The sequence below is a fragment of the Schistocerca gregaria genome, chromosome 8 (assembly GCF_023897955.1).
Source record: "Schistocerca gregaria isolate iqSchGreg1 chromosome 8, iqSchGreg1.2, whole genome shotgun sequence".
NCBI classification, from domain to species: Eukaryota; Metazoa; Arthropoda; class Insecta; order Orthoptera; family Acrididae; genus Schistocerca; species Schistocerca gregaria.
In genome coordinates this window covers 238369664-238396417 of record NC_064927.1, presented here as the reverse complement: position 1 = coordinate 238396417, position 26754 = coordinate 238369664, and the positions used below count along the sequence as shown (strand labels likewise).

At 41.2% G+C, this 26754-nt stretch overlaps 1 protein-coding gene across 1 annotated transcript in view; it reads right to left on the bottom strand.

Moving 5' to 3' along the window:
- The window catches only part of LOC126285135 (uncharacterized), a 49915-nt gene that overhangs the window by 13171 nt on the left and 9990 nt on the right, over positions 1 to 26754 (bottom strand). The window contains exon 3 of the mRNA XM_049984455.1: positions 19259 to 19457. Within this exon, the coding sequence (XP_049840412.1) occupies positions 19259 to 19457 (199 nt within the window). The remainder of the gene's footprint in view (positions 1 to 19258; positions 19458 to 26754) is intronic.

Below are 26754 nucleotides of genomic sequence, written 5' to 3'. Positions count from 1 at the left end.
CAAGGGAATCTGGGTAGTTTCACCATTAGTAAACTATGAATGGCCTCTCTGCTCATGATGGTCAGAGACTTAACATTCATATCATGATTACTTGCCAGAGTAAAACTGAGCCCCAGTGGAAGGTATTCAGGTCCATCAATGATGAAACAATTAAGGCCTTTAAGTCATGCCTCCAAAATGTAAATTGGAATCACATATTCTATGAAACACATGTCAGTTCCAAATATAATTTGTTTTGCAATGGAACTACATTATTTTTTGAAATGATTTACAAGAACTGACAAGAAAATCATGGATCACCAAGGGAAAAGGATATCCTGCAAACACAAATGCGAATTGTACATCACACCAAAACATTCAGGAAATGCTGCCCAAATAAATTATTATAAAAAGTACTGCAAAATATCACGCAAAGTAATTAAACATTAAAAAAGTTCATATTTTAACACCAAAATCAACCAACGATGTAATAAAATCAAAACAATTTGGGACATAATCAGTAGTAAGACAGGTGCCAACAGTGGCATCAAACATGTAGAATGTATTTAAACACTGATAATAAACATATAAGCAATCAAGAGGTTGTTGCCAAAAGCCTTAAATGACTAATTCATAAGTGCTGCTGCACAAATGGATCACAATGGCTCTTTAAGAAGTGTCATGGACATACTGAAACATCAGTTTCCTAATCCAGTAAGTGAAATAAGTGTAGCCCCAATAACCAGAAATGAGGTAAAGAAAACCACTGCAACATTAAAAACCAAAGGACCATCAGGCATGAACAATATTTGCAGCAAATTACTAAAATTCTGCTCTGATAAACTATCCATAGATTTAGCCCACATATTTACTCCTGTATGTGTCAGAGTGTCTTCCCAGATGGAATGAAGCTTATTATAGTGAAGCTGTTCCACAAAAAGAGAGACACAAAACACATCACTAACTATTGTTGTATCTCACTTTTGATCACTTTTGCAAAAGCCATTGAAAAATTACTGCATTTCAGAATTGGAAGGCGCCTCAAAAATTTTAACATTGTCAGTGACAGACAGTTTGGTTCCCAAAAAGTTATTTCCATTACTGCAGCAATATTTTCATTCACAAACAACATACTGGAATCCATTAATTAAAAAAATGAAGCCAGCCAGGATGTTCTGTGATCTCTCTAAGGCTTTTGACTGTGAGGATCACAAAATATTTGTCAACAAAGCAAGCCAGTATGGCATCAGAGGGCTGTGAAAAACTGGCTACAATCTTACCTAAATGATAGGAAGCAGAAAGTAGTTTTTGATGAGAGCAGAGGAGCAGGTGTAGTCTGACTAGGACACTGCACTCCATAGAGTGATTCTCAGTCCACTTCTGTTTCTGATGTACATAAATGACCTACCTTTTTCATACAAAACATGCAAGTTTACTATGTTTGCTGGAGATACTAGCATTGTGATAAACAACAAACAGTCCACCAACATGAAAGCTGAAGCCAATAAATTACTTTCAGAACTCTCAACATGATTGAGAGTAAACTCACTAACAGTAAACTTTACCAAAACCAATTACATCCATGTCAGCATTGATCGCAAAGTCCCGCAAGAGATTCTTATTTTACTTGATATTTTACTTGACAGTCAACAAATATGAACAGTACATTACATCAAATTCTTAGGTGTCCTCATAGACAGTAGGATCACCAGGGACTATCATATACTCCAAATCATAAAATATTTATCCTCCACTACTTTTGGCATTAGGACAACCTCACAAACTGGACATCAGTGTCACAAAATCTTCTTATTTTGGATACTTCCACTCCATCATGTGCTATGGAGTTATCTTCTGGGTCAATTCATCTTCATCAAAGAAAATCTTCTTGTAACAAAAGAAGGTAGTCTGAATAATGTGCAGAGTATACCCAAAAACCTCCTGCTACAATCTGTTCAAGAAGCTCAGGATACTTACTATGACATCCCAATATATTTATTCAATTATGAGTTTCATGGTTGACAATTCTGCCCACTATTCAACCAATTAAATGTTGCATGATCACAACACAAAAAGGAAAGCTGACCTACACTGTGAACTAAATAATCTAGCTCAGGTGCAGAAACGTGTACAGTTCTCCTGTTTAAAATTTTTAATTCACTCCCCAACTCCATCAAACACTTATGAAGTAACAAAGTATTATTTTAAAATAAATTAAAGATACATTTAACTGAAATCAATTTTTTGAAAGAGAAGCACAAATTTTGGATATATATATATATATTAAAAACAAAGATTCCAAGACTTACCAAGCGGGAAAGCGCCGGCAGACAGGCACATGAACAAAACACACACACAGAATTACGAGCTTTCGCAACTGGCACTTGCTTCGTCAGGAAAGAGGGAAGGAGAGGGAAAAATGAAAGGATGTGGGTTTTAAGGGAGAGGGTAAGGAGTCATTCCAATCCCGGGAGCGGAAAGACTTCCCTTAGGGGAAAAAAAGGACAGGTGTACACTCGCGCACACACACACACACACACACACACATATCCATCCGCACATACAAGGTCATGTGTCTGTGTATGTGCAGATGGATATGTGTGTGTGTGTGTGTGTGTGTGTGTGTGTGTGTGTGTGTGTGTGTGTGAGTGTACACCTGTCCATTTTTTCCCCTAAGGGAAGTCTTTCCGCTCCCGGGATTGGAATGACTCCTTACCCTCTCCCTTAAAACCCACATCCTTTCATTTTTCCCTCTCCTTCCCTCTTTCTGACGAAGCAACTGCCAGTTGCGAAAGCTCATAATTCTGTGTGTGTGTTTGTGTGTTTTGTTCATGTGCCTGTCTGCCGGCGCTTTCCCGCTTGGTAAGTCTTGGAATCTTTGTTTTTAATATATTTTTCCCATGTGGAAGTTTCTTTCTGTTTTATATATATATATATATATATATATATATATATATATTAAAAACAAAGATTCCAAGACTTACCAAGCGGGAAAGCGCCGGCAGACAGGCACATGAACAAAACACACAAACACACACACAGAATTACGAGCTTTCGCAACTGGCAGTTGCTTCGTCAGTTGCCAGTTGCCAGTTGCGAAAGCTCGTAATTCTGTGTGTGTGTTTGTGTGTTTTGTTCATGTGCCTGTCTGCCGGCGCATTCCCGCTTGGTAAGTCTTGGAATCTTTGTTTTTAATATATTTTTCCCATGTGGAAGTTCCTTCTGTTTTATATATATATATATATATATATATATATATATATATATATATATATATATATATATATATTTCATTGTGTTTTAAACATGTGTTAATCCTTGTCTTTATCACTCTGCTAATTATTTCTGTTGTAGTTTTATCTTACATTCTTTTGTTTTTGTAAAATTAACTTATTTTTTCTGTTGTAGTTTTATATTGAGCACTTTCCCTGCAAATGTTTTTGTAAAATAAGTATTATGTCCTATGTCTGTTTTTGTGAAGTTACTATTATGTTCTATGAAAATACATTTCTTTATTCTTTAAGTTGTTTTACACCCTAGCATGCATCCACAGCTCATGTTCTAGTGCCTCGCATTGCTACCTCTAGACCAAAGTGCCCCAGCTTCTATTCCTGGCCAAATTGGGGATTTTCTCTGCCCGTGGGAGTTTGTGTTGTCCTCATCATTTCATCATCATAATTTGTGACAGTGACTAGATTGAATTGTGTAAAAATTTGGAATCCATACGGGCACTGATGACCGCACTGTTAAGCATCCCACAAACCAAACATCATCATCATCCTAACATGCATTAAAGGATCTAAGGAATAAGCACATAAATAAATAAATACATACATAAATGTGAAATTTCATTTTTCAGACTTAAGTATAATGTGTTCATTTCAACACCTAAGGTCAGTACAGTGGGAAGTCAATCTTCCTTCAGATGACCATTATCCAACTTGTGGATGTTTTGGAGCACCTTCCCCCTCTGGAGTGAAATAATGTGATCTCTCAGGTTTTTTCAGCAAGTTGTTTCCAATTGATGTTCAATATTTTAACAATCTGACCCAGCAGTCTTATTCAGGTGCTGTGAGTTTTGCTGTTATGAGCACTTGCCAACTGGGCTCAAACCAAACTGTGAATTGCTGTTTGGCCTCATGCCTCTACTTACAACTGAGTTTGATTCCCAGTACCCACTATGCCTCTTGATACTCTTTTGTTTTTCAGAGCCTGCGCTGATATTCTGTGAAATAAAGTTTCTCCAGGAATTTTTGAGCTCTAGTGGATCTGATGGCTGGTGAGATCTTAGTAAATTGAGTGCGAGACCTGTTTATTAGATTTTCTGCCATCTATATTTAGATTGGAATAGGATCGCTATTCCCAGTAAGGTGGTGTAAAAGTGCTGCATTGAATGGAGATTTTTCTGTTACCAGAAGAGTGGAGAGTAACAAGCTGCACTGGAATCCTAAATAAACCCAACCTGCTTTCATAAAAAAGTGTCTCACATTATTTATTGAATGCCCCTCATACATGAAAGTAGAATCCCCCCTGAATGTTAAGCATTAGCTTGTAATGGGAAACTCTGTAACTATATAACATTCCAATGCAAGAAGTATGTAAGGCAAAAGATCAAAGAATAAATTGTTACTGCTGCTGCTGCATGCTGCATCATTGGTTGGTGTGTAATTAAACCTGACAGGTGTGACAGCAATATGCAACACACGCAGCAGATGACAACAGTCTGATGCTCCAACAGCCCTCTTAGTGGAAGCAGAGTGTCAGAGAGAAAACATGCTAGAAAATGAAAACAAGGCCTAAATAGAGCCATCTGCAATGATTGCAGTTCTGTGTCTTATTGCACCTTCAGGTGTGGTTGTGGTGCTGGTTCTTAGAGATGATGTTGTCTTCATGGTGCTTCAGCTGGTAGGAAAACACATGTGAGCTTGAAGTATTTGAGAGAAACTGTTGTGGTCTTGCCATTCATTACAATGTCCAGTATCTGTACACCTCTTCTTAAAAAATGGTGTGGACCAGTATAAGGAGGTTGTAGTGAAGGTTTCAAACAGTCTGTTTGTAGCATTATGAGAGAGTGGCTGTCCAAATCATGAACCTTGTAAATGAGTGGTACACCATGTCTGGGAGCTTTGTGAGGATGAATGTGAGCCATGGAGTCCCTTAGATGATATATGAAGTCTGGTTGGTCTTGAATGGATGGTTGCAGACAACTGGCATCAATAAATTCTCCCAAGAGATGTAATTCTTCATTACAAAAAAGTTCCGCTGATGAGGAATCTATGTGGCTTGTGCATGTTCTACACATCAAGGAGAACTATTGGGAGAGTGGTTTCCAGTTAGTATCAAGACACATGAGTGCTGCTTTAAAGCAATGGTGCTTACCTCTATCATGCCATTACTCACTGGATGATAACTGGTGGTCTTATGGTACACATATCTGCAGAACTTCGTGAGCTTGCAAATAAGTCAGACTCAAATTGTTGGCCACAGTCAATAGTAATGTACATTGGGCAACCAAATCTAGATGACCACAGCAACACAAAAGTGGAGGCTAATGTTTCTGCAAAAATACTGTCTACCAGCATTACTTCTCACCAGTATGTAGAACAGTTAATCATAGTAGAGAAGTACCACTGGCTGTTTGATCAAGGTCCTACAACACAGATATGCACATGCACAAAATGTAAGGCTGTATTGGCTAAAACATTGACTGGTGTGTGAGTGTGGTGAGATAGTTTCTATGTTGACACTGTAAACAAGTATGTGTCCACTCATGGCAGTATTTTACCATCCCAGGCCAGACAATAAAATTTGATACCAGGCAAAATGTTGGTCACATCCAGTGTGACACCAGTTATGAAGCCTGTCAAAGGCTTGTCTAAGAAACATGGCTGGAAAGGATGAGATCTTTCCTAAGTGACACCTCAACGTACCTTTACATCTTCACCTGGAACACTGATGTAGCATTGTTCAGGAAACTATGGAGCTCCTGGTCATCTTGTTGTTTCTGGGTGTGTTCTGTGAGATCAACAGTACTTGGCACATTATTGATGCATGAGAGACAATTGGCAGCTACAGTGTGAATTGTGAAAATGTATTTGACAACAATGCTAAATTGAGTTATAAATTCTAGGAGCTTATACTGATGAGGTGGGCAGTTGTTGCTGTTCCAGTTGAAGGTGTAAGTCAGTGGCTTATGATATGTGTAGATGGTATATTCCCTTGCTTCTCTCTGTGGCTGAAAGTACTTGACTGCTCCACACACAGGAAGAAGTTCCTGGTCATAGGCACTCCATTTCTGCTGTGGTGGTGACAGTCTGTGAAACAGAAAGTCACCACTATTAATGCTAAGGATGCATCAAGTTCAGAGTGAGCAAGAAGTGCAGCATTTGCCACACTCTGTCCTTGCAGCATCAAAAGCAGACCACACTGCATGAGTCTACTGAACTGAAGTATTCCCTCCAACCTTCAAGCCAGCAAGTGCTGCAGTTAAAGGTTCCAGTAATTCTGCTGAATATGGTAGATGGTGGCAATAGAAATTCAACACTCCAAAGAAATGACATAATTCTTTAACAACGTTTGGCTTCAGTACCTACAGGATGGCTTGAAACTTTTCTGGCAATGGTAGGGAACCTGCAAAAGATATTCCAAATACATATTTAGCAAAGTTCAAGACAACACCATACTGCTCTAAGGACTTGAGCACTTCAATAAGATGTTGGTGCTGCTCCTTGGTGGTCAAAGGATAAGAATACCATATTCTTCTTTTTCTTCTGGTTCCTATCCATTCTGGATGTTGGCAACCATCTTCACAGTACTTTTCCTGTCACTTGAATCTCTAAATAGGTCTGTAGATGTTTTAGACGTTCATGTTCTGATGTTCTTAAGTCAGGATATTCTTCTCCAGCCAATGCTTCTCTTCCCTGGTATTTTTCCTTGCAGGATGGTCTGGAGTAGATGGTATCTGTTGTTCTGCATGATGTGTCCCAGGTACTGGATCATTCTTGCTTTCGTGGTGACCAGTACTTCTTCTCTTTCTTCATTCTTCATAGAACCTCAACATTTGTGACATGTGCTATCCGCAGTATTCTTAACATTCTCCTGTACAGCCACATCTCTAAAGCTTCCATCTACTTACCCGATGATGCTGTCAGAGTCCATGTTTCAACACCATAGAAGAGGAGGAAAATACATAGTAGTGTAGAAGTCTGATCTTCATCGTCATTGCTAAGTCACGATTCTTGAAAAGGTTACTCATATTACTGAAAACAGCCCTGGCTTTTCCAATTTGAGTTCTCATATCATCAGGAAGATTCCACTGGTAATTTATTGCAGTGCCAAGGTAAATGTATTTATGTGCTAGCTCTATGTGATTTTGGCCTATCTTAATGTGACTTTCAGGGACTCTATTTCTACTGATTAGCATTGTTTTCATTTTTTGAGGGTTGACATGTAGACCATATTCAGAGCTTTTTTGTGTAAGTTTATTGACAAGGTACTGCAAACTATCCACACTATCAGAAAATATTACTGTGTCATCAGTATATAAGATGTTGTTGATATATTTTCCACTTAAGAGCACTCCCATCTCTACTTCATCAAGAGCTTCCTTAAAGATGTATTCTGAATAGATGTTGAAAATCAGTGGGAGTAATATACAATCCTTCCTTACACCATGTAGAATGTCTATGTCTTCTGTATTTTCTCTGTCCACACTCACAGGAGCTGACTGGTTCCAATATAGGTTCACAATTATACGTAGGTCTTTATTATTTAAATCAGTGCTTCTTAAAATGTCAAAAATCTTCTGATGTTTTACTCTGTTGAAAGCCTTCTGATAATCAATAAAGCAGGCAGCAGGCAAAAATGTTGCAGTTCATGTCTCTGCACCTTTGAAAAAGTACCTGGATACTAAATAATGCTTCACACATGCCAAATGCATTTCTGAAACTAAACTGGGTAGAAGAAATATGTTCTTCACAGATCTTGTAAATTCTTTGGTTAATGAGCCTCAGAAAGATCTTTAGCAGGTGACTATGAGACTGATGGTCTTGTATTCACCACAAGTCTTAGCTCCGGACTTTTTGAGCAATGTAATAAATTCAGACTTAAGCCATTCCTGTGGAATGTTACCCGAGCCGTAGATGTCGAATATTGCAGTCAACCATTTTAAATTATTGTCACAGACAACTTCAGCATTCACATTGTAGGGACCAGGTGATTTACCATCTTTCATTCCATTTATCACAGCTTGACTTCATCCAGCAGAATTCTAGGTCCTGTTTCACAATATATTTGAGGAAGTTCTGGCTGGTTGTTATAAAAGAGTTGTTCTGTGTATGTTTTCCATGTTTCTTTAAGCACATCTTGTCCAACTATTATTTTTCCTTTATTATTTACCAGCCTATTTTCTGTCCTTTCTCTGAAATTTTCTGACATTTTTTTGAATACTGAAACGATCATGCTTCAATTGTAGTTTCTCTATTTCATTGCACTGTTCCTGTATTTCTCTGTCCTTAGCTTCTTGTATCTGTGTCCTGATCTATTTGGTGATTTTTTTGTATTCATCAGGATTACTTTTCACCTTCCTCCTTCTGCCCATCACTTTCAGTATCTCTTCAGTCATCCACGACTTCTTTCTGGTGACATTGGATTTCAGATGTTCTTCTTTGACTGATTCCATTATAGAATTTATCTTTTAATTTTCTCTTCAGTGCACAAGTTACCTGACAGAGACTTTACTTCATTATTAAGATGGACTCCTGAATTTTCTCGTATGTAAAATCCTTTCAGTTTGATACATTTTGACTTTTTTCTTTTGAACTCTGTTCATTCTTATTTTAAAGACACCAACTAGGAGAATATGGTCTGAGTTAATGTCGGCACCTGGATAGGTTTTCATTGAGATAGAGAGAGAGCTGTTTCTATGTCTTTGATTTATCAAGACATAATCAATTCCGGGTAATACTTTCATCTGAATGTCTTGGGAAGTTCCACGTGCAGAGATGTCTGGGTGGTAGTGTAAAGAATGTGTTAGTTATTATGAATCTCCACTCTCTTGAAAATGCACTGAGTAGTTTGCCTCTCTCATTCCTTTCACCAAGCCCACAGTGACCTTGACCTATAATGTCACCTTTGGATCCCCTTCCCATTTTGGCATTAAAATCCCCCATAATTATTGTAAGATCTTTCTTTGGTAGATGTTGCAAAACACCTGAGATTTGGGAATAATATTCTGCAACTTCTTCATCACTATGGTCTGTTGTTGGAGCACAGACCTGAATAATGTTCAGTTGTGCAGGTAGAGTACTTATCTGGAGTAATATTACTCTTTCTAAAACAGGTACACAATTATTGACACATTCTGCAATTGCTTTCAATACTATAAATCCTACTCCAGACTTATAATGACCATTACAAGTTCTCGAGTAGTAAATTCTGTGTTCATTGATGTTACAAGAACCTGAACCTGGCCATCATATTTCACTAATGCCCATGATCTTAATGCTCATACTTTCCATTTCTTGGATTGCATTGCTGATTTTTCCAGCCTGAGCCATCATCTTCACATTACATGTATTTATACTAACTTTCAATGATAATCTCTTCTTTGTGACAGCATTGCTCAAAACTGTCCCCCCTGGAGATCTGACTGGGGGACTTGAAACTCCAGAAAATTTGGTTTTGAACACAGTCATGATTTGTAACTAGAGAAATCCATAGGATCTTTAATATGGTGGTTTCTCATTGCCTCCGACATTCTAATGCCATTGACCAATCTGGTACTTCTGCCTTCAGGGACGATTTCTCATCCCACGGACAACAGAGTGCCCTGTCCTTTACCCACTCATCCACCCTCCAAGGAGACAATTGGCACTTGGTAGAAGGGGATCACTTATACCAGTTATCACTCAGTTTTGGATACAGTTTAACGTCATGCCCAGGACAAAGAATACCATCAAGGTTTCCAAAAAGAATGGCATATCTTGCAAAACTGAATCAATAAATGATTGTCATATCTGAGCAGCATTCCAGAAGCTAAAGGTCACATAAATTCTTTGATATAACTCAAACAGAGTGATAAATGCTTTTTTTGGTATGTCTTCCTCTGCTACCAGGATCTGGGTTTAAGTTCTGGCACAACTGAGAACACTAAATATGCTTGCACCGAGCAAGGCAACAATACTGCCAGATAGTGATCCGGCACAGTTCTGGTTTTAAGAGCATGATTTCTTCTCACAGATACCAAGATCAACACTTCTTTGGCACTAGATGAAGAGGGGGTGCATGGGCCATTTCACAGTCGGATAATGTCTTCTTTCAACATTGTCTCAAACTAGGCTTTAGAAACAGCCAGGCAATAGAGTGCCAGACACCTAGGTCTGTAGACCAGTGGTCCATCAGCAGTTTAATATGGTGCAACATATTACGTAACGCTTATTTAGGAGTTCCTGGAGGTTTAGTCAAAGTTCAAAATGTTCAAATGTGTGTGAATTCCTAATGGAGAAACCTCTCCAGCGGACACCACCTTGAAGTAGCACTGTCTGTGCAAGTGGAGAGGCTTGTGTGTTCATGTGAAGCAGAGGGCTATGCCAGCTGTGGGAACCTATTGTCAGTAAGGTCTTGGCCGATGGACCAGACTAAATTTGCCTTACAATTACCTGTCACTCCACATCCATTCCTTACCCTTTCCCAACTCCTCAATACCCAACCCAAGATGTGACACAATCCACCAGGGGATGCAAGGCACATGGGAAGATGTGTCATGAATGGAACCTCAGGGATACCAGGCAACCTCCCTGAGTAATTAGCCTTGAACCACATGGGGTTTCCGCGGTGTGGACCGATTAGATCCCCAACTCTCATGGGATCAAATTGGACATGAAAGAAAATAGCAATACTGAGGGTCAAGTTGAGACCTCAGCTGAACAGGGGGACAGACCTGTTCAAGAAGTGGGAATGGTTACCAAGAAGTTGGACCATATTAAGATCAAAGACTTGTCTGAAGCTCAGAGAAGGAAACTTCTTAGAGAACAAAAACTAAAGTAAGGAAAAGAGTGGCTTCCTAAACAAAAGTGAAGGGGACTAAAAGGGCTTGAGCCCAACACCTTCAAGAAAAGACTGTCTCAGTGTGAAGGGGGTGTAAAAGCCACTTTTACATTGAGGGCAGGCAGTAAGAGAACAAGGGAAGAATCTAAGACTCAACTTCTCAGGATAAGGATATCCAGAAAAAGCCGATGCAAGAAATAGGGAAACACACCTATACTACTGCAGTCTTGGTTTTTAGGATGGCAGTTATCCAGCAAGGCTATCCACTGGTCAAGATCACCTCACAGCAGGAGGAGCTCATGCAAATGGCTCTCTTTTTATCTTTGTCTGTGAGGGGGTGGGTACAGTGGACTGGCTTAAGGAAATCACCATGAGAGGATGGGAAGCTGCTGGTAAAGAAAGTGGCAGAGCTCTTCAAGACCACATCTGGGTGCCAAAACTCCTTAGAGATACCTCTCCAGAGACTCTGATTGAGAAAATAGGGTCTCAAAAGCTGAAAGTCTCAACAGAGGATTGGAAGGTAATCAACTGGAAGGTCATACCAAACGGCCAAACCCTTGTGGTGGAAGTCGGAGAGAAGACTCTGTAGGGAATGCAGGAACAGGACCTGAGACTATCCTTCAGGTTCTCACAGGTTGATGTCAGGGTAATCAAAGATATCAGAAGTGAAAATGGCAGCAAGATGGAGACTTAACAAGCTTCAGACAAATCTGCAATGCAGTATGGGGGCCACTGCTGCCCTGAGTCATCTTCTGGGAAGACAAGAAGCGGCAAGCAACCTACATTCAGGAATATAAGAAGGGAAGAGGTAAGTGACATAACCTTCGGTTCCACTTTGAAGGGTAGTTATGTCAAACAATGGCACATGGCTTTAGTGCCATCCTCATCAGACGACATGTACATTAAGTTCGAGGTTTAAATTGGCATTAGACAGACCATGTCCTATAGGAATCCCAGGAAAACAAACCAGGAGGTGTATAGAATGGACCTCGACTCAAGCCTATCAGTAGTCAGTACTTCGATAAGGAATCCAGTAGAGTTTGAGGAGGTACCAGAGGCAGTGACCTCAACCATCATGACCTCGTACGATGGCAACTGCTCAATTATCAAGAAGTGCATGAATAGGAATGTATCATGGTGGAACAACAACCTGGAATCACAGAGGAAACAGATATGAAGACTGCTTAACCTTGTGAGAAGGAAAGGACAATGGGCAGAATATCGGGAAACCCTTGTCAAATACAGTCTTGCAATTAAGCAAGCAAAGCAGGCATCCTTGAGGGTACTCTGTGAGGAGGTAGAGGGTATGGCTGTTCAGGCCAGACTTGAGCTAATCTCACTAGGATACCAACTAATCCAGGTGAAACTTTAAGGAAAGTGGTTGGGGTGTATGCAAGGACAGCACATGAAATGCTGGAACTTGTTCTCAAGACTAATTTACCTCAAATTACACTGACAGACAACATAGACCAGGATGAGATCCCTGTGAGATATTGGTTTTCACGTATTCAAAGGGAGAAATGGGAACCTGCCAGAGAATGAGTTGACCACAGTAAAATCCAGTGGACAGTGGGAACATTCCAACTATTCAGTCACCCAGCCCAGATGGAATTTTCCAGTGCTCCTGCAACAAGCAGGAGTGAACTTATTAAGATTCATATGTAACTTATTTAGTGTTAGCCTAGCAGCAGGAATCATTCATAAGATCTGGAGGGCAGTGACAGTTGTCTTCATTCCAAAGCCAGGGAGAATTGATCATATCAAGGCCAATGATAAGAGACCGATCAGTCTATCCTCCTTTCTTCTTAAAACATTAGAAAAACTGGTTAACATGCATTTTAGGGACAGGAGATTAACTAGGGTCCCCCTGCACGTAAACCAACATGTACACCAGCCAGAAAAATTATGCAAAACTGCATTCCACCAACTTGTTGGGATGGTGGAAAAAGTACTGCACTTTCAGAAAATAGCCCTCTGCATATTCTTCGACATCAAAGGGGCTTTTAGCAACATGACCTTTGATTAAGGCAGCAGAGGTACATGGCTTGGAGACCACCATTTCCAGGTGGATTATAGCCATGTTTAGTGGTAGGCAGGTGGAAGCCACCATGATGCAAAAAGAATGGTAATCAACACCAACAGAGGCTGTCCACAAGGAGGGGTCCTGTCCCCTCTACTGTGGAACCTCATAGTGAATGAACTCATTGTAGAATTAAACTCTAGACAGTACTTTTGCCAGGGATATGCAGACAATCTTGTCATAGTAATACTTGGCAAATTTTCAAGTACAGTCAGAGCTATGGCACAAGGAGCATTGAAGATTGTGCAAAATTGGTGCAGGAAATGGGAACTAAGGGTCAGTCCTAAGAAGACTATTGTAGTACCAATTATGAGGAAGCAGATCCAACACACACATTGGAATCTCAAGCTTCTCTATGGAACCCTTCCAGTGAAGGGGATGTTGAAATATCTATGGGTAACCCTGAATGAGAAACTATCGTGGACCCTCATGTAAGGAGCATATGTTCCAAGGTGAAACATACTCTAATGAGTCCCAGGAGAGCTTGTAGTAAAAACTGCTGGGGCTTAAGCCCCAAGAGTATGTACTGGATATACACCACAGTAGTAAGGCCTATGATCACTTATGCGGCTACAGAGTGCTGGAAAAAGGCAGAACAGCAGGTAGTTGCTAAGGAGCTTGCTAAGGTGCAGAGATTGCCTGCTTAGACAGTACAGGTAGAATTAGCAACACACCCACTGCTGAGATAGCTGTGTGTAAAGATGGAGGCAGCAGCTGGTGCACACAGTTTAAGGACTGGCAAAAACTGGAACTCAGTGGCTATCCAGGATCTCACACTAAAATACTGAGTGACGTAGACATAGGTATGGTTTGGGAAATTCCAGCTGACTATATAACAACTCCCAGCTGCATCAACATCAGTAATTGGAAGTAGAAAGCACTGGGAGAACAAATTTCGATACCATATTGCGGACATAGTCTGGTTCACTGACGGTTCGAAAACAGACCAAGGTGTTGAATTTGGGGTACATGGGGTGCAGCCAAGGCTCGCAAGTGCAATCTCTCTCGGGAAGATGGCCACTGTGTTTCAAGCAGTAGTATCTGCTATCAGTGTGTGTGTGGAGGAGAATCTGCGGAGGTGATACAGAGATCACAGCATTTTCATTTATTCAAACAGCCAAGCAGCCCTGAAAGCACTGGCAGCCTTTACAACAAGACCAATTATGGCAGAATGCCACAAAGTCCTTGTGGTGCTAGAGGAAAGCAACAGAGTAAACCTATTGATGTTTATTGGTAGTTGAGTTCTCTATTTCCATGCAAATGGCACTGAGCTTTTGGAAGTTATTATGCAGTTTTTATGTACTTTTTCTATTCTTGTGTCATGGATCCTGCACCCCATACTCAGCAGTCTTGTTCATTGTGTGTTCACTGTATCTTGTACTCAGATGTTTACATCAAGTCAATGATTCTGGTTATGTATCTTGTCTATGGTTCTGTTCAATGCCAGTTGTTTGTTTGTTGTTCTGTAGTGTTTTTGGAGGTCACTGCTGGCAGCGAAACAATGTTAAGGGAGACAATTTATGACTGGTGTCCAAGAACATGGTAGAACAAGGTCATGGAAGGTGGTGCCAGCCCAACACTTCTATTGCGCGGTGTTGCCTACTCGTCACTCACAAGTCTCTCTCCTCTGATGGGTATCACATGTCACAACACTGGGTTGAATACAAACAGTATGTTTATACGCCATTTGTTGCAGGCTCCAGCAGGGACCACCAGCTATGCTTCTGAGTAGTGTGCACACCACAAAACTGGCAGTGCTGAACAAACACAGCCTGCACATCATGTGAATTGATACATGCTTCCACCTACTGTGTGCACAAGGCCAGACACAGCCTCCAGCAGGCCAGTTCAGGTCCCAGTTCGAGTCGCTGTTTGAGTTGCAGTTCATTTCCCATAAAGTGCAGTGCAATCACTGAGACAAGCCAGGATGCTCTGCTTTGCTTTGAACCATTGTCGTGCTATTTCATGCTATAACGTCCATCATCAGACCCCACCCTAGAGCCATATGGGATGACGTTCCCCTACCAATCGGTTACCATGAGAGTAAACTTTGTGTTTGTTCATTTAGTGATCATGAACAATCTTTCAGTTGTTGTTTTGGGACAAATATCATTGCAACTTTGTGCAGTTAATAAAGCATTCTGTATAGCAACTTGAGAAACAAATTTTAAAACAACAAGAAACTAGATATAAAGTGTAAGAGACTAAACATTCAGTCCTGACTTCATTTTTATGGATAACAATGAGTGGCCACATCAAGCAACGCAGATGGAGGAGCTCTCACTGAGATATTTGGCGAATGGACTGGTCTGCCTGTTCCATGAACTTAAGTCACATAGAGCACATGAGGGAAGCATTGAACAGACATAATGCTGCATGTCTTCATGCACTAATGACCATCTGGAATATATCAACCAAGCTAGTTGTGGAACTGAATGCCATACCACAAGAAATCCTTAAAAACCTTGTGTTCAGCATGGTAGCACACGGTAGAGCATGCTTTGCTTTCCCTGTTGATTACACAGCCCACTAAGGACCATGTCCAACTTTTTATAATGTCCTAGAGACCACCATAACTCATGGCATTTACAGTGTAATTATCGTCTTTGAATAAAAGTAGCATTCCTCTTTGTCACTGTGTATTTCTTTCAGTTATTTTCTGTACTTTACTGTACTGTAGTAGATCTTTCTGTGTATGGTCCAAGTTTCATCAAGAAATGTACTTGGCAGTGACACATCTTGTGAAAGTTACTTTCTTTCTTAAGTTTTGCACACCCATGTACTCACCTTTTGAAACATGGTAGCTGGTGAATCCAGATTCACAACAATAAAAGTACTGTCCAGACTTTCATGGCCAGTATTTGCATCCTTGGTGATCTACCTTTTCTGATCTTCAAGTTGGGGATCTTAAGCAGTGATATGATGTCACAAACTCGCCATTACATTAATAAGTATAAGCAATTCAACTTGCTGAGCTCATGTAAGTTGATACTGCTTCCTGTGTCTTTATAGCCTCTGATTATGTCCTAGCACTAAGACACAAACCATTAGTTGGAAAAATATGCCTTGGAACATGGGGTAAAGTCCCTTAAAAACTTACTAAGGAAATAAATATATTCCCAATTGTGCAGTTTTAAATCGTTGGGCACATGGCTTACTTGCCTTTGCTAATGGATTAATTATAAAATTTGCATTTCAAATGAACTGAGGTAGGTTTTTTTCTGAAGCGTGTGCAGTAGTGAGTTGCAAGAGGTGGTGCATTGGGCTTCAGACTTCAGATACTGGGTTAGACTGACAGTGCCCAATCAATGGAGAAGACAGGCTGAAAAATTGTCATGGAATAACAAGTAAAGTTAGGGCTTTACCCACATCCAGTGATACTTGGTTGTGCTTCAAAATATAGGATTCCGTTAGAATAAATTGTTTGGTAACATCTAAATGTGTTGGTCTACACTGCAGTTAAAGTCAATATTTTTGGGAGGTATTTTAAGAACAGTATTATTTTACATAGTGATAAGAGGGGGCTTGAGGGGAGGGGGAGTACAAGAGAGAGAGAGAGAGAGAGAGAGAGAGAGAGAGAGAGAGAGAGAGAGAGAGAGAGAGAGATCCTTTTTTACTGATTTGTCATTAAACATATTTTGATGTGATAGGCATTATTTAAGCATGAAAGAAATTTAAAAATTTTATCCTGCAAATTGTCCGATGATTGTATAACAGAATATAACAACAAGTTCTTATGAAGAAAGTGCATCTTACAGCCATAATAAATAGGAATACACGCAGGGAGTACACCGCCATCATTAAATTTCACAAACACACTTTAAAAAAAAGTTATATAAGTAACATTTTTACATATTCAACTCATTCATCATTTTCTTACAGGACAATGGAAAGGCACACATATCTAAATATGACTTCATAGTAAGATGGTCATTTGAAAAATAAAGAATGTTTTTTTCCTACAGAAAATTTTACTTGATATAATTAAACAAAACTGTGTTTTATGTACAATTTGATATTCAAGTGTTTCTCTTCATAGTCAGCATTAAAATTTCAGCACTTGCCATACCATTTACCAACTTTTCTATGACTTATGCACACTTAGTTGCCACTGAGCTATTGAACCACTTATTAGCAGATTCTTTAAGTTCACCAGTGCTGACCACTCAAAAAATCTTTTGATTTGGGAAGTAAGTAATAATCACTTGGTGTAAGTCTAGACTATATGGCAGATGTTGAAACGTTTCCCACTGAAACCATAGAAGCAAATTGTGTGTCACTCTATTTCATGCAGACATGCATTATCATGAAGGAGGATGACTCCACTGCTTAGCATTATGTGCTGCTGGTTTTTAATGGTGTGGTGAAGTTACTGAAGTATCTGACAGTAGGCCACTGCAGGCTCTAGACATGTAGTCGATAAGCAGGCCACCCTTACGACCCCTGAACATCGCAGCCATTATCTTTCTGGTCTTCAAAACTTGTTTTCCTTCTTTTTAGCTCTGTTGAGGACTGTGAATCATACCATTCCACTGGTGTTAAAAGTAATATCCAAGTCTCATCACTAGTGACAAATTCATTTAAAAATTCATCAACATCCTTTTCACTGTGACTCAGAAACATCAATGCAGCTGCCATTCGCTTTGTTTTGTGTCCATCTGACAAAATTTGAGGAACCCAACTGGCACACATTTTTATGGCCCAGATTTGCTTTAACAATCTCATACAAGACTGTTCTTGAAATGTCTGGAAAAAATAAGTACAGTCCAATTGTTGTGAAATGCCTATGTTCTTGGATTTTTGTTTCAATCCTCACTTTGAATCCATCAGTCACCATTGACAGCTGGCTTAAGTCATCTTCATCATGAAAACAAGCTTTTTTCATGTTTAAAAATCAGATAACTCCGGTACCTCACATTTGGTGGGATCATCAATATTATCTGACATTTTAAAGTCACACAACTAAACAGTATGCAATCATATTGGATCGTAGTTGCCACCAAACTGAAGCAGATGAATACCAAGGTCAGTGGTTGGTGGGCATTGATGGTGGGGTGATGCAGTAACGTGTCAAAACAAAATGTTCCTTACTTTCTGAATGACCCTCATATATTGTCATTTGTCATCAATAAGCATTGTGGACTTGTGTAACAGGAAAAACTGTGTGCTAATATTTTGCACAGGGTATCTTTTAGTTCTCCTATGTTAATTGCTTATCAACATTAATGCCTGAAGCAGTGTTCTTTTTACTTATTTAGTACAGTCATTATTTTTAATATGTGTACTGGACAGTTTATAACATCAGATTAGGATCATCACATATAATGCTTCACACACATATAAAGTATACTACACATTCAAGATTTCTTCATTTTAAAATTCATTTTCCTCTATGAAGGCAGTTCTCAAATGTTGGTTAGTAGATCTCATAACATGTTCAATAAAGCTGTTAATGCCATTTTGGTTTATATTCTTTTCATAATTTCACGTTCGGATGGATATAGTACCTTAAACCTCTATAAAACTTTCCTCAATGATTACTTTTATTTTACTGAATTCAGGATGATACAAGAATCCCTTGAAAAATGATGCCTCCAAATCTATATTTGAGCACTCTTAAAGCGTTTTAAATAAAACAAATATTATTAACATGCTACATCTTCATTCTTCATGTCTACACATTTATTTCTTAAATTATACAACCTGCAAATGAACACATTTCTCCCAAAGAGAGACAAATTTGTTGATATTGCCACTGTAGAATGCTTGATTTTATTAACACAGCCACAACCTCACCTTTGCTTGCACCACTTCATCACTATCAAAGTGGAGTCTTCAAAAGTATTCTTTAAGTTCTGAAAACAGATGAAACCTTGATGTGGCCAAGTCGGGATGTATGGATCATGATAGATGTCCATGAACCCAAAGTGTCAGACAGCTACAGATGTCACAGCACTCAGGTATGATCTGATAGTGCATTTTACGAGTTTTCACACAAAAAATTTGAAGGCATTGCCTTTCAGCTTGCCCTTGTATTTCCTCTATTTCAGCATTCTTTGTAAACATAAAACCATTATCATATGAAGATCAAATTATTATATAATTACTAAAAAGAACATAAATTAAACTATGAATGAAACAAAGCACATGTACCAGTTATACATCGTTGACCATCAAGCTCAACACCAATCCAGTCTTCCTCTGTTCTCCATATAGCAGCCAGAAGCTGTTGGAAAACCATTTTCTTTCCCTTTCCACCCCTCCATGTTAAGAGATGTGGTATACATGTGCCTTCTTCACATAAATCTGTTAAAGCTCCAAGTATAATCACTTGTATTGGGAAGATGCTGTTCTGAAATATCAGGGGGATAGTCTTGTTTAATGTCAATATTATTATTTAAAGTGTGGTAAAATATTACAAGATTCACTAAATTCTAATTTTATTATCTCAAATTGAAAACCATCACTCAAATTGATATATCACTTGATAAATATTCTTTACATGTTCATTCATTCATTAACACACTGTGTTTAATAAATTCTATTAGAAAGGAGACTTTTCAAGGAGATGAAATGAGTTACGCTATATATTAAAAAGCAGGTGCAGCCAAAGCTGATCATTTTTGAACAGTTATGACTACTGCTAATGTAGTCACATTGATAATTATGAGGATGCCTTACAGGTTAATAATTAGACAAAATGCAGCCACTGTTTTTTCTGTCACACAACTCAGATGCTTCTTTTATCTTCAACTTCCTACCCATTTTATAGCTTTACTAACTTCAGACAACAATATTAGTCATCAATAAAATTTTCTCAGTTTTTCAGCTGCGTCAATTCAAATGAAATCCTTGAGCTTTCGATGGCCATCTCCGCCATCGTTGTCAGGAGTTCACTGACTACCGGGGCTACTATGGTTTCTCACTCATATAGGCATGATGACATCATCAACAGCCAATCAGATTGATCCAATGTGGTGTGCGCACATAAGTCGACCCAGGCAGCTAGTGGAGCTATTGGCCGTGGCAACAACAGTAACATCAGGTGGCACCAGGGGAGGCACCACGTTTGAAACTGCCACTCCCGCATCGCACATCTGTTTCTGCTTTCTTTCTATGTCCAACGCCCATTCCTATGCCCTGCTGAGTGTGTATCCCTGGTCTCTGTTGAAATAGTTGTTGTTTAAATAAATCTCTGTATTTCTGCTGTACTGTGGAGCAACTAGCAGTAAGTTAGGACGTCTGTTGCTCAAACATGGGCTAAGACCAGTGTTCCGGCCCACAACCAAGATACAAGATATGTTGCGCCCTGTTAAAGACGACATTGCTCTTCGAGCGTCCAGTGTGTGTGGTGTACCTTGTGAATGTGGGGTCATGTATGTTGGACAAACAATTCACATGGTTGTGAAGCGTTGTTCTGAGCACAAGTGCCATATAAAACAAAGGGAGCTTGACAAGTCAGCCATAGTGGAGCATTGCCTAGAAAAAGGACATAAAATACAGTTCGAAAATACAAAAGTGTTGGTTCATGCATCTCCATATTGGAACTCAGTTATAAAGGAAGTGGCCGAGATTCGTTTAAACAACAACAATTTCAACCGAGGCTAGGGATACACACTCAGCAGGGCATGGGAATGGGTGTTGGACATTGAAAGAAAGCAGAGACAGATGTGCGACATGGGAGCGGCAGTTTCAAACATGCACATGCCCCTGGCACCACCTGACATCACCAGTGCTGCTACGGGCAATAGCTCCACTAGCTGCCTGGGTCGCCTTACGCATGCGCACCACATTGGATTGATCTGATTGGCTACTGATGACTTCATCATGCCTATATAAGCAAGAAACCGTAGTAGCCCTGACAGTCAGTGAACTCCTTACGACGATGGCGGAGATGGCCATCGAAAGCTCAAGGATTTTATTCGAATTGACGTGGCTGGAAAACCAAGAACGTTTTATTCATGTATTCCATAACAAAAGACTCTGAGGACAAATATCAGTCATCCATACAGTAGAAAAGTTAAAACATATTTGATATGAATATTAATAAATCTTGAATTTACACCCACAAATCCAAATATTCCAATAAATTACAAGAATGATTATTAAGGTACTTTTTGCTTTGTTTCTGACTAGGTATCATTTGCTGCCTGATGTCAGACTTCTTACAGACTACTGACTACGTATCATTTCCTGCCTGATGTCAGACCTCTTACAGACTTCTGAATAACAATATAAAGCTCCCTTGTGATTCTTGAAGTTTTCCCGGCGTACTGAGTATTCGATGAGATTTCGGGATTGCAGCCGGATCACGTTGACTTCTTGCCACGATATTTCGGCTGGCAATCGTCCAGCCATCTTCAGGTGAGTGTGCGTCACTGGAGACTGCAAGTTCCGGGAGTCAGCTTTATAGCAAAAAATTGGCGCGAAAACGCATGCGCATTGGCCACCGTCACAGGAGCGTCCTCTGTCGAAGTCCGCGCCCTCTGGAGCTACTGTTCTATCTTTGGAGCGCAGGCACATGCGTAAAGGTGAAAACTACATGTCCGCCCTCTGTCGGAATGCGCGCCCGCGTCGCTAAAACAGACGTCAGATGTCGCTAGACGTGTCATTTAGAATAAACCGTCTTCTCTCAGAGGAAATTAGAGAGATCACCGGGTCCCAAGCCTTGTCCAGTTGAAAACCGCCGTCACGATTTATAAGATTTTGCGCTAGGCGTATCTCCACAGATTCTTTAATAACGGAATCCCAAAAAGTTTTCGCTGGGGCCAAGATTTTCGTGGCCGAAAATTCCATAGCGTGTCCTGTGGTAATACAATGCTCAGCTACGGCCGACTTACTGGGCTGCAAAAGGCGAGTGTGGCGTTCGTGTTCAACGCACCTTTCATGTACTGTGCGCGTCGTCTGACCGATGTAAGCTTTGCCACACTGGCAAGGAATTTTATAGATTCCGGCCTTCCGCAGACCCAGATCGTCCTTTACCGAACCGAGAAGGGCACTAATCTTCGCCGGTGGCCGGAAGATTACTTTTACTTGATGTTTCCTTAGGATCCTGCCTATTTTAGATGAAAGGTTGCCGGCGTATGGAAGGAACGCCCTGGACCTGAAAAGCTCCTTATCTTCTTGATGTGAGTGGTCACGTTTCTTCCTTTTTAGCGCTGCTCTAATCTGATGTGGAGAGTAACCATTACCTCTGAACACCGACTCTAAATGTTCCAGCTCCTTTGTAAGGCTGTCTCCATCAGAAACAACATGAGCCCGGTGCACCAACGTTCTAAGGACACCAGTAGTTTGTGAAGGATGATGACAACTCGACGCTTGCAGGTAGAGGTCCGTATGTGTGGGCTTACGGTAGACAGAATGCCCTAATGACCCGTCCACTCTCTTGGTAACCAAGACGTCCAAAAACGGCAAGCAACCATCCTTCTCTATTTCCATCGTGAACTGGATGTTATTGTGGATTGCATTCAGATGCTGCAAGAACCGTGACAGTTCTTCTTCACCATGGGGCCACACTACAAAAGTGTCATCTACGTACCGCCAGAATACACTCGGTTTAAGTTCTGCCGAATCTAGTGCCCTTTCCTCAAAGTCTTCCATAAAAAAGTTTGCTACCAAAGGCGAGAGAGGACTTCCCATGGCAACACCGTCAGTCTGCTCAAAATACTCGTTATTAAATAAAAAGTAGGTTGAGGAAAGGACGTGATGGAAAAGTGCTGTTATGTCGGCCGTGAACTTATTGCTGATGAGAGACAAAGAGTCCATAAGAGGAACCTTAGTGAAAAGTGAGATGACGTCGAAGCTGACTAGTAAGTCAGTTTCACTGAGCCGAAGTGACTTTAGTCTACTAATAAAGTCAGCCGAATTGCGAACATGATGCGCACACTTCCCCACAAAAGGTCTCAGTAGAGAGGCGAGATGTGTCGCCAAATCATACGTGGGGGCGTCGATATTACTGACGATCGGCCGTAAAGGAACCTCTTTCTTATGGATCTTCGGAAGACCGTATAACCTGGGTGGCACAGAACTGTGAGGTCTTAGTCTTTTCGCCACTTCTTGCGGAATAGAAGAAGAATTCAGCAGTGCTGATGTTTTCCTTTCCACTTTCGCTGTGGGGTCTTTGCCAATCTTCCGATACATTGGTTCATTCAGCAAGTTGTAAATCTTCTGATTATAGACCTCACGTGGCAAAAGCACTGTAGCGTTTCCCTTATCCGCTGGTAAGATCACTGTATGAGGATCTTCTCGTAGCTTTCGTAATGCGGCCCTTTCCATGGCAGAAATGTTGCTCTTCTGACGTGGAGCTTTCGTGAGTGCACGGCAGGTTTCACGTCTAATTTCTTCTGCAGCATCACTAGGAAGAGGTCTTACAGCTTCCTCAACAGCACTAATAAAATCAGTTAAAGGCAGGGTCCTCGGCGTAGGAGCGAAGTTCAGGCCTTTCCCAAGCACAGACAGTGTTACGTTGTCCAAAACTTTATCCGTTAAATTAACCACGGAGCGTCGTAAAGCATCTTCTTGCGGTAACGTTGCTGACAGCCGGGTGAACTTCGAAACCTGTCTTGATGTAGATTCTTTATGAACCCAGTCCGAAGTCAAGAAGTCAACGTGATCCGGCTGCAATCCCGAAATCTCATCGAATACTCAGTACGCCGGGAAAACTTCAAGAATCACATCAGATACCTCTTCGGGGAGGCGATGGCATTACAAATCCAGAGGTTGGACAAGCTACGCAATAAGCGAGCGAGACTGTTAAGTTCTCTGTGTTTTTTACTGAAGTGTCGGGACAATGGCCTTATACCGAAGTTTGCCAGAGTGAGGCATTTTATCCAGACCGCCGCTGCAAAATTCATTACACGAAAGGCGAGCTTGGCATTAGTGAAGGAGAGGATCCGGTTTACTCGGCGTGAACTGGACGCCATATCGAAACAGCTGTTTCATCTGCATATGGAGATTGCATCCAGCCTGCCATCACTTTCCTGGGCATGGGTCGATGGCGTGACCTGGGCTAAATCGGACTGGGTTCATAAAGAATCTACATCAAGACAGGTTTCGAAGTTCACCCGGCTGTCAGCAACGTTACCGCAAGAAGATGCTTTACGACGCTCCGTGGTTAATTTAACGGATAAAGTTTTGGACAACGTAACACTGTCTGTGCTTGGGAAAGGCCTGAACTTCGCTCCTACGCCGAGGACCCTGCCTTTAACTGATTTTATTAGTGCTGATGAGGAAGCTGTAAGACCTCTTCCTAGTGATGCTGCAGAAGAAATTAGACGTGAAACCTGCCGTGCACTCACGAAAGCTCCACGTCAGAAGAGCAACATTTCTGCCATGGAAAGGGCCGCATTACGAAAGCTACGAGAAGATCCTCATACAGTGATCTTACCAGCGGATAAGGGAAACGCTACAGTGCTTTTGCCACGTGAGGTCTATAATCAGAAGATTTACAACTTGCTGAATGAACCAATGTATCGGAAGATTGGCAAAGACCCCACAGCGAAAGTGGAAAGGAAAACATCAGCACTGCTGAATTCTTCTTCTATTCCGCAAGAAGTGGCGAAAAGACTAAGACCTCACAGTTCTGTGCCACCCAGGTTATACGGTCTTCCGAAGATCCATAAGAAAGAGGTTCCTTTACGGCCGATCGTCAGTAATATCGACGCCCCCACGTATGATTTGGCGACACATCTCGCCTCTCTACTGAGACCTTTTGTGGGGAAGTGTGCGCATCATGTTCGCAATTCGGCTGACTTTATTAGTAGACTAAAGTCACTTCGGCTCAGTGAAACTGACTTACTAGTCAGCTTCGACGTCATCTCACTTTTCACTAAGGTTCCTCTTATGGACTCTTTGTCTCTCATCAGCAATAAGTTCACGGCCGACATAACAGCACTTTTCCATCACGTCCTTTCCTCAACCTACTTTTTATTTAATAACGAGTATTTTGAGCAGACTGACGGTGTTGCCATGGGAAGTCCTCTCTCGCCTTTGGTAGCAAACTTTTTTATGGAAGACTTTGAGGAAAGGGCACTAGATTCGGCAGAACTTAAACCGAGTGTATTCTGGCGGTACGTAGATGACACTTTTGTAGTGTGGCCCCATGGTGAAGAAGAACTGTCACGGTTCTTGCAGCATCTGAATGCAATCCACAATAACATCCAGTTCACGATGGAAATAGAGAAGGATGGTTGCTTGCCGTTTTTGGACGTCTTGGTTACCAAGAGAGTGGACGGGTCATTAGGGCATTCTGTCTACCGTAAGCCCACACATACGGACCTCTACCTGCAAGCGTCGAGTTGTCATCATCCTTCACAAACTACTGGTGTCCTTAGAACGTTGGTGCACCGGGCTCATGTTGTTTCTGATGGAGACAGCCTTACAAAGGAGCTGGAACATTTAGAGTCGGTGTTCAGAGGTAATGGTTACTCTCCACATCAGATTAGAGCAGCGCTAAAAAGGAAGAAACGTGACCACTCACATCAAGAAGATAAGGAGCTTTTCAGGTCCAGGGCGTTCCTTCCATACGCCGGCAACCTTTCATCTAAAATAGGCAGGATCCTAAGGAAACATCAAGTAAAAGTAATCTTCCGGCCACCGGCGAAGATTAGTGCCCTTCTCGGTTCGGTAAAGGACGATCTGGGTCTGCGGAAGGCCGGAATCTATAAAATTCCTTGCCAGTGTGGCAAAGCTTACATCGGTCAGACGACGCGCACAGTACATGAAAGGTGCGTTGAACACGAACGCCACACTCGCCTTTTGCAGCCCAGTAAGTCGGCCGTAGCTGAGCATTGTATTACCACAGGACACGCTATGGAATTTTCGGCCACGAAAATCTTGGCCCCAGCGAAAACTTTTTGGGATTCCGTTATTAAAGAATCTGTGGAGATACGCCTAGCGCAAAATCTTATAAATCGTGACGGCGGTTTTCAACTGGACAAGGCTTGGGACCCGGTGATCTCTCTAATTTCCTCTGAGAGAAGACGGTTTATTCTAAATGACACGTCTAGCGACATCTGACGTCTGTTTTAGCGACGCGGGCGCGCATTCCGACAGAGGGCGGACATGTAGTTTTCACCTTTACGCATGTGCCTGCGCTCCAAAGATAGAACAGTAGCTCCAAAGGGCGCGGACTTCGACAGAGGACGCTCCTGTGACGGTGGCCAATGCGCATGCGTTTTCGCGCCAATTTTTGCTATAAAGCTGACTCCCGGAACTTGCAGTCTCCAGTGACGCACACTCACCTGAAGATGGCTGGACGATTGCCAGCCGAAATATCGTGGCAAGAAGTCAACGTGATCCGGCTGCAATCCCGAAATCTCATCGAATAAAGCTCCCTTGTTAAGAACACTAACTTTTCAGCAGAAGAATCATATGAAACCTGAAAACAGATTCTTATTTAATCATCCACCCTGCAGACAAAGGCTCCACCACTGCCATGATGAGTTGCAGTGACTACCTGATGGAAAGCCTCTGGCAACTGTCTGATTCCTGCACCAACAGAGTGATCCTAACCCCAAAGCCCAAAACAACCTCCAATCACTACTGAAGTCAATTGAAGTTACTGTTGATGCCAGCTCCCTACACATCAACATCCCTCATCCCTGTGGCTCTGCTGCTATGGAACCCTACCTCTCCCAACTCCCTCAGAG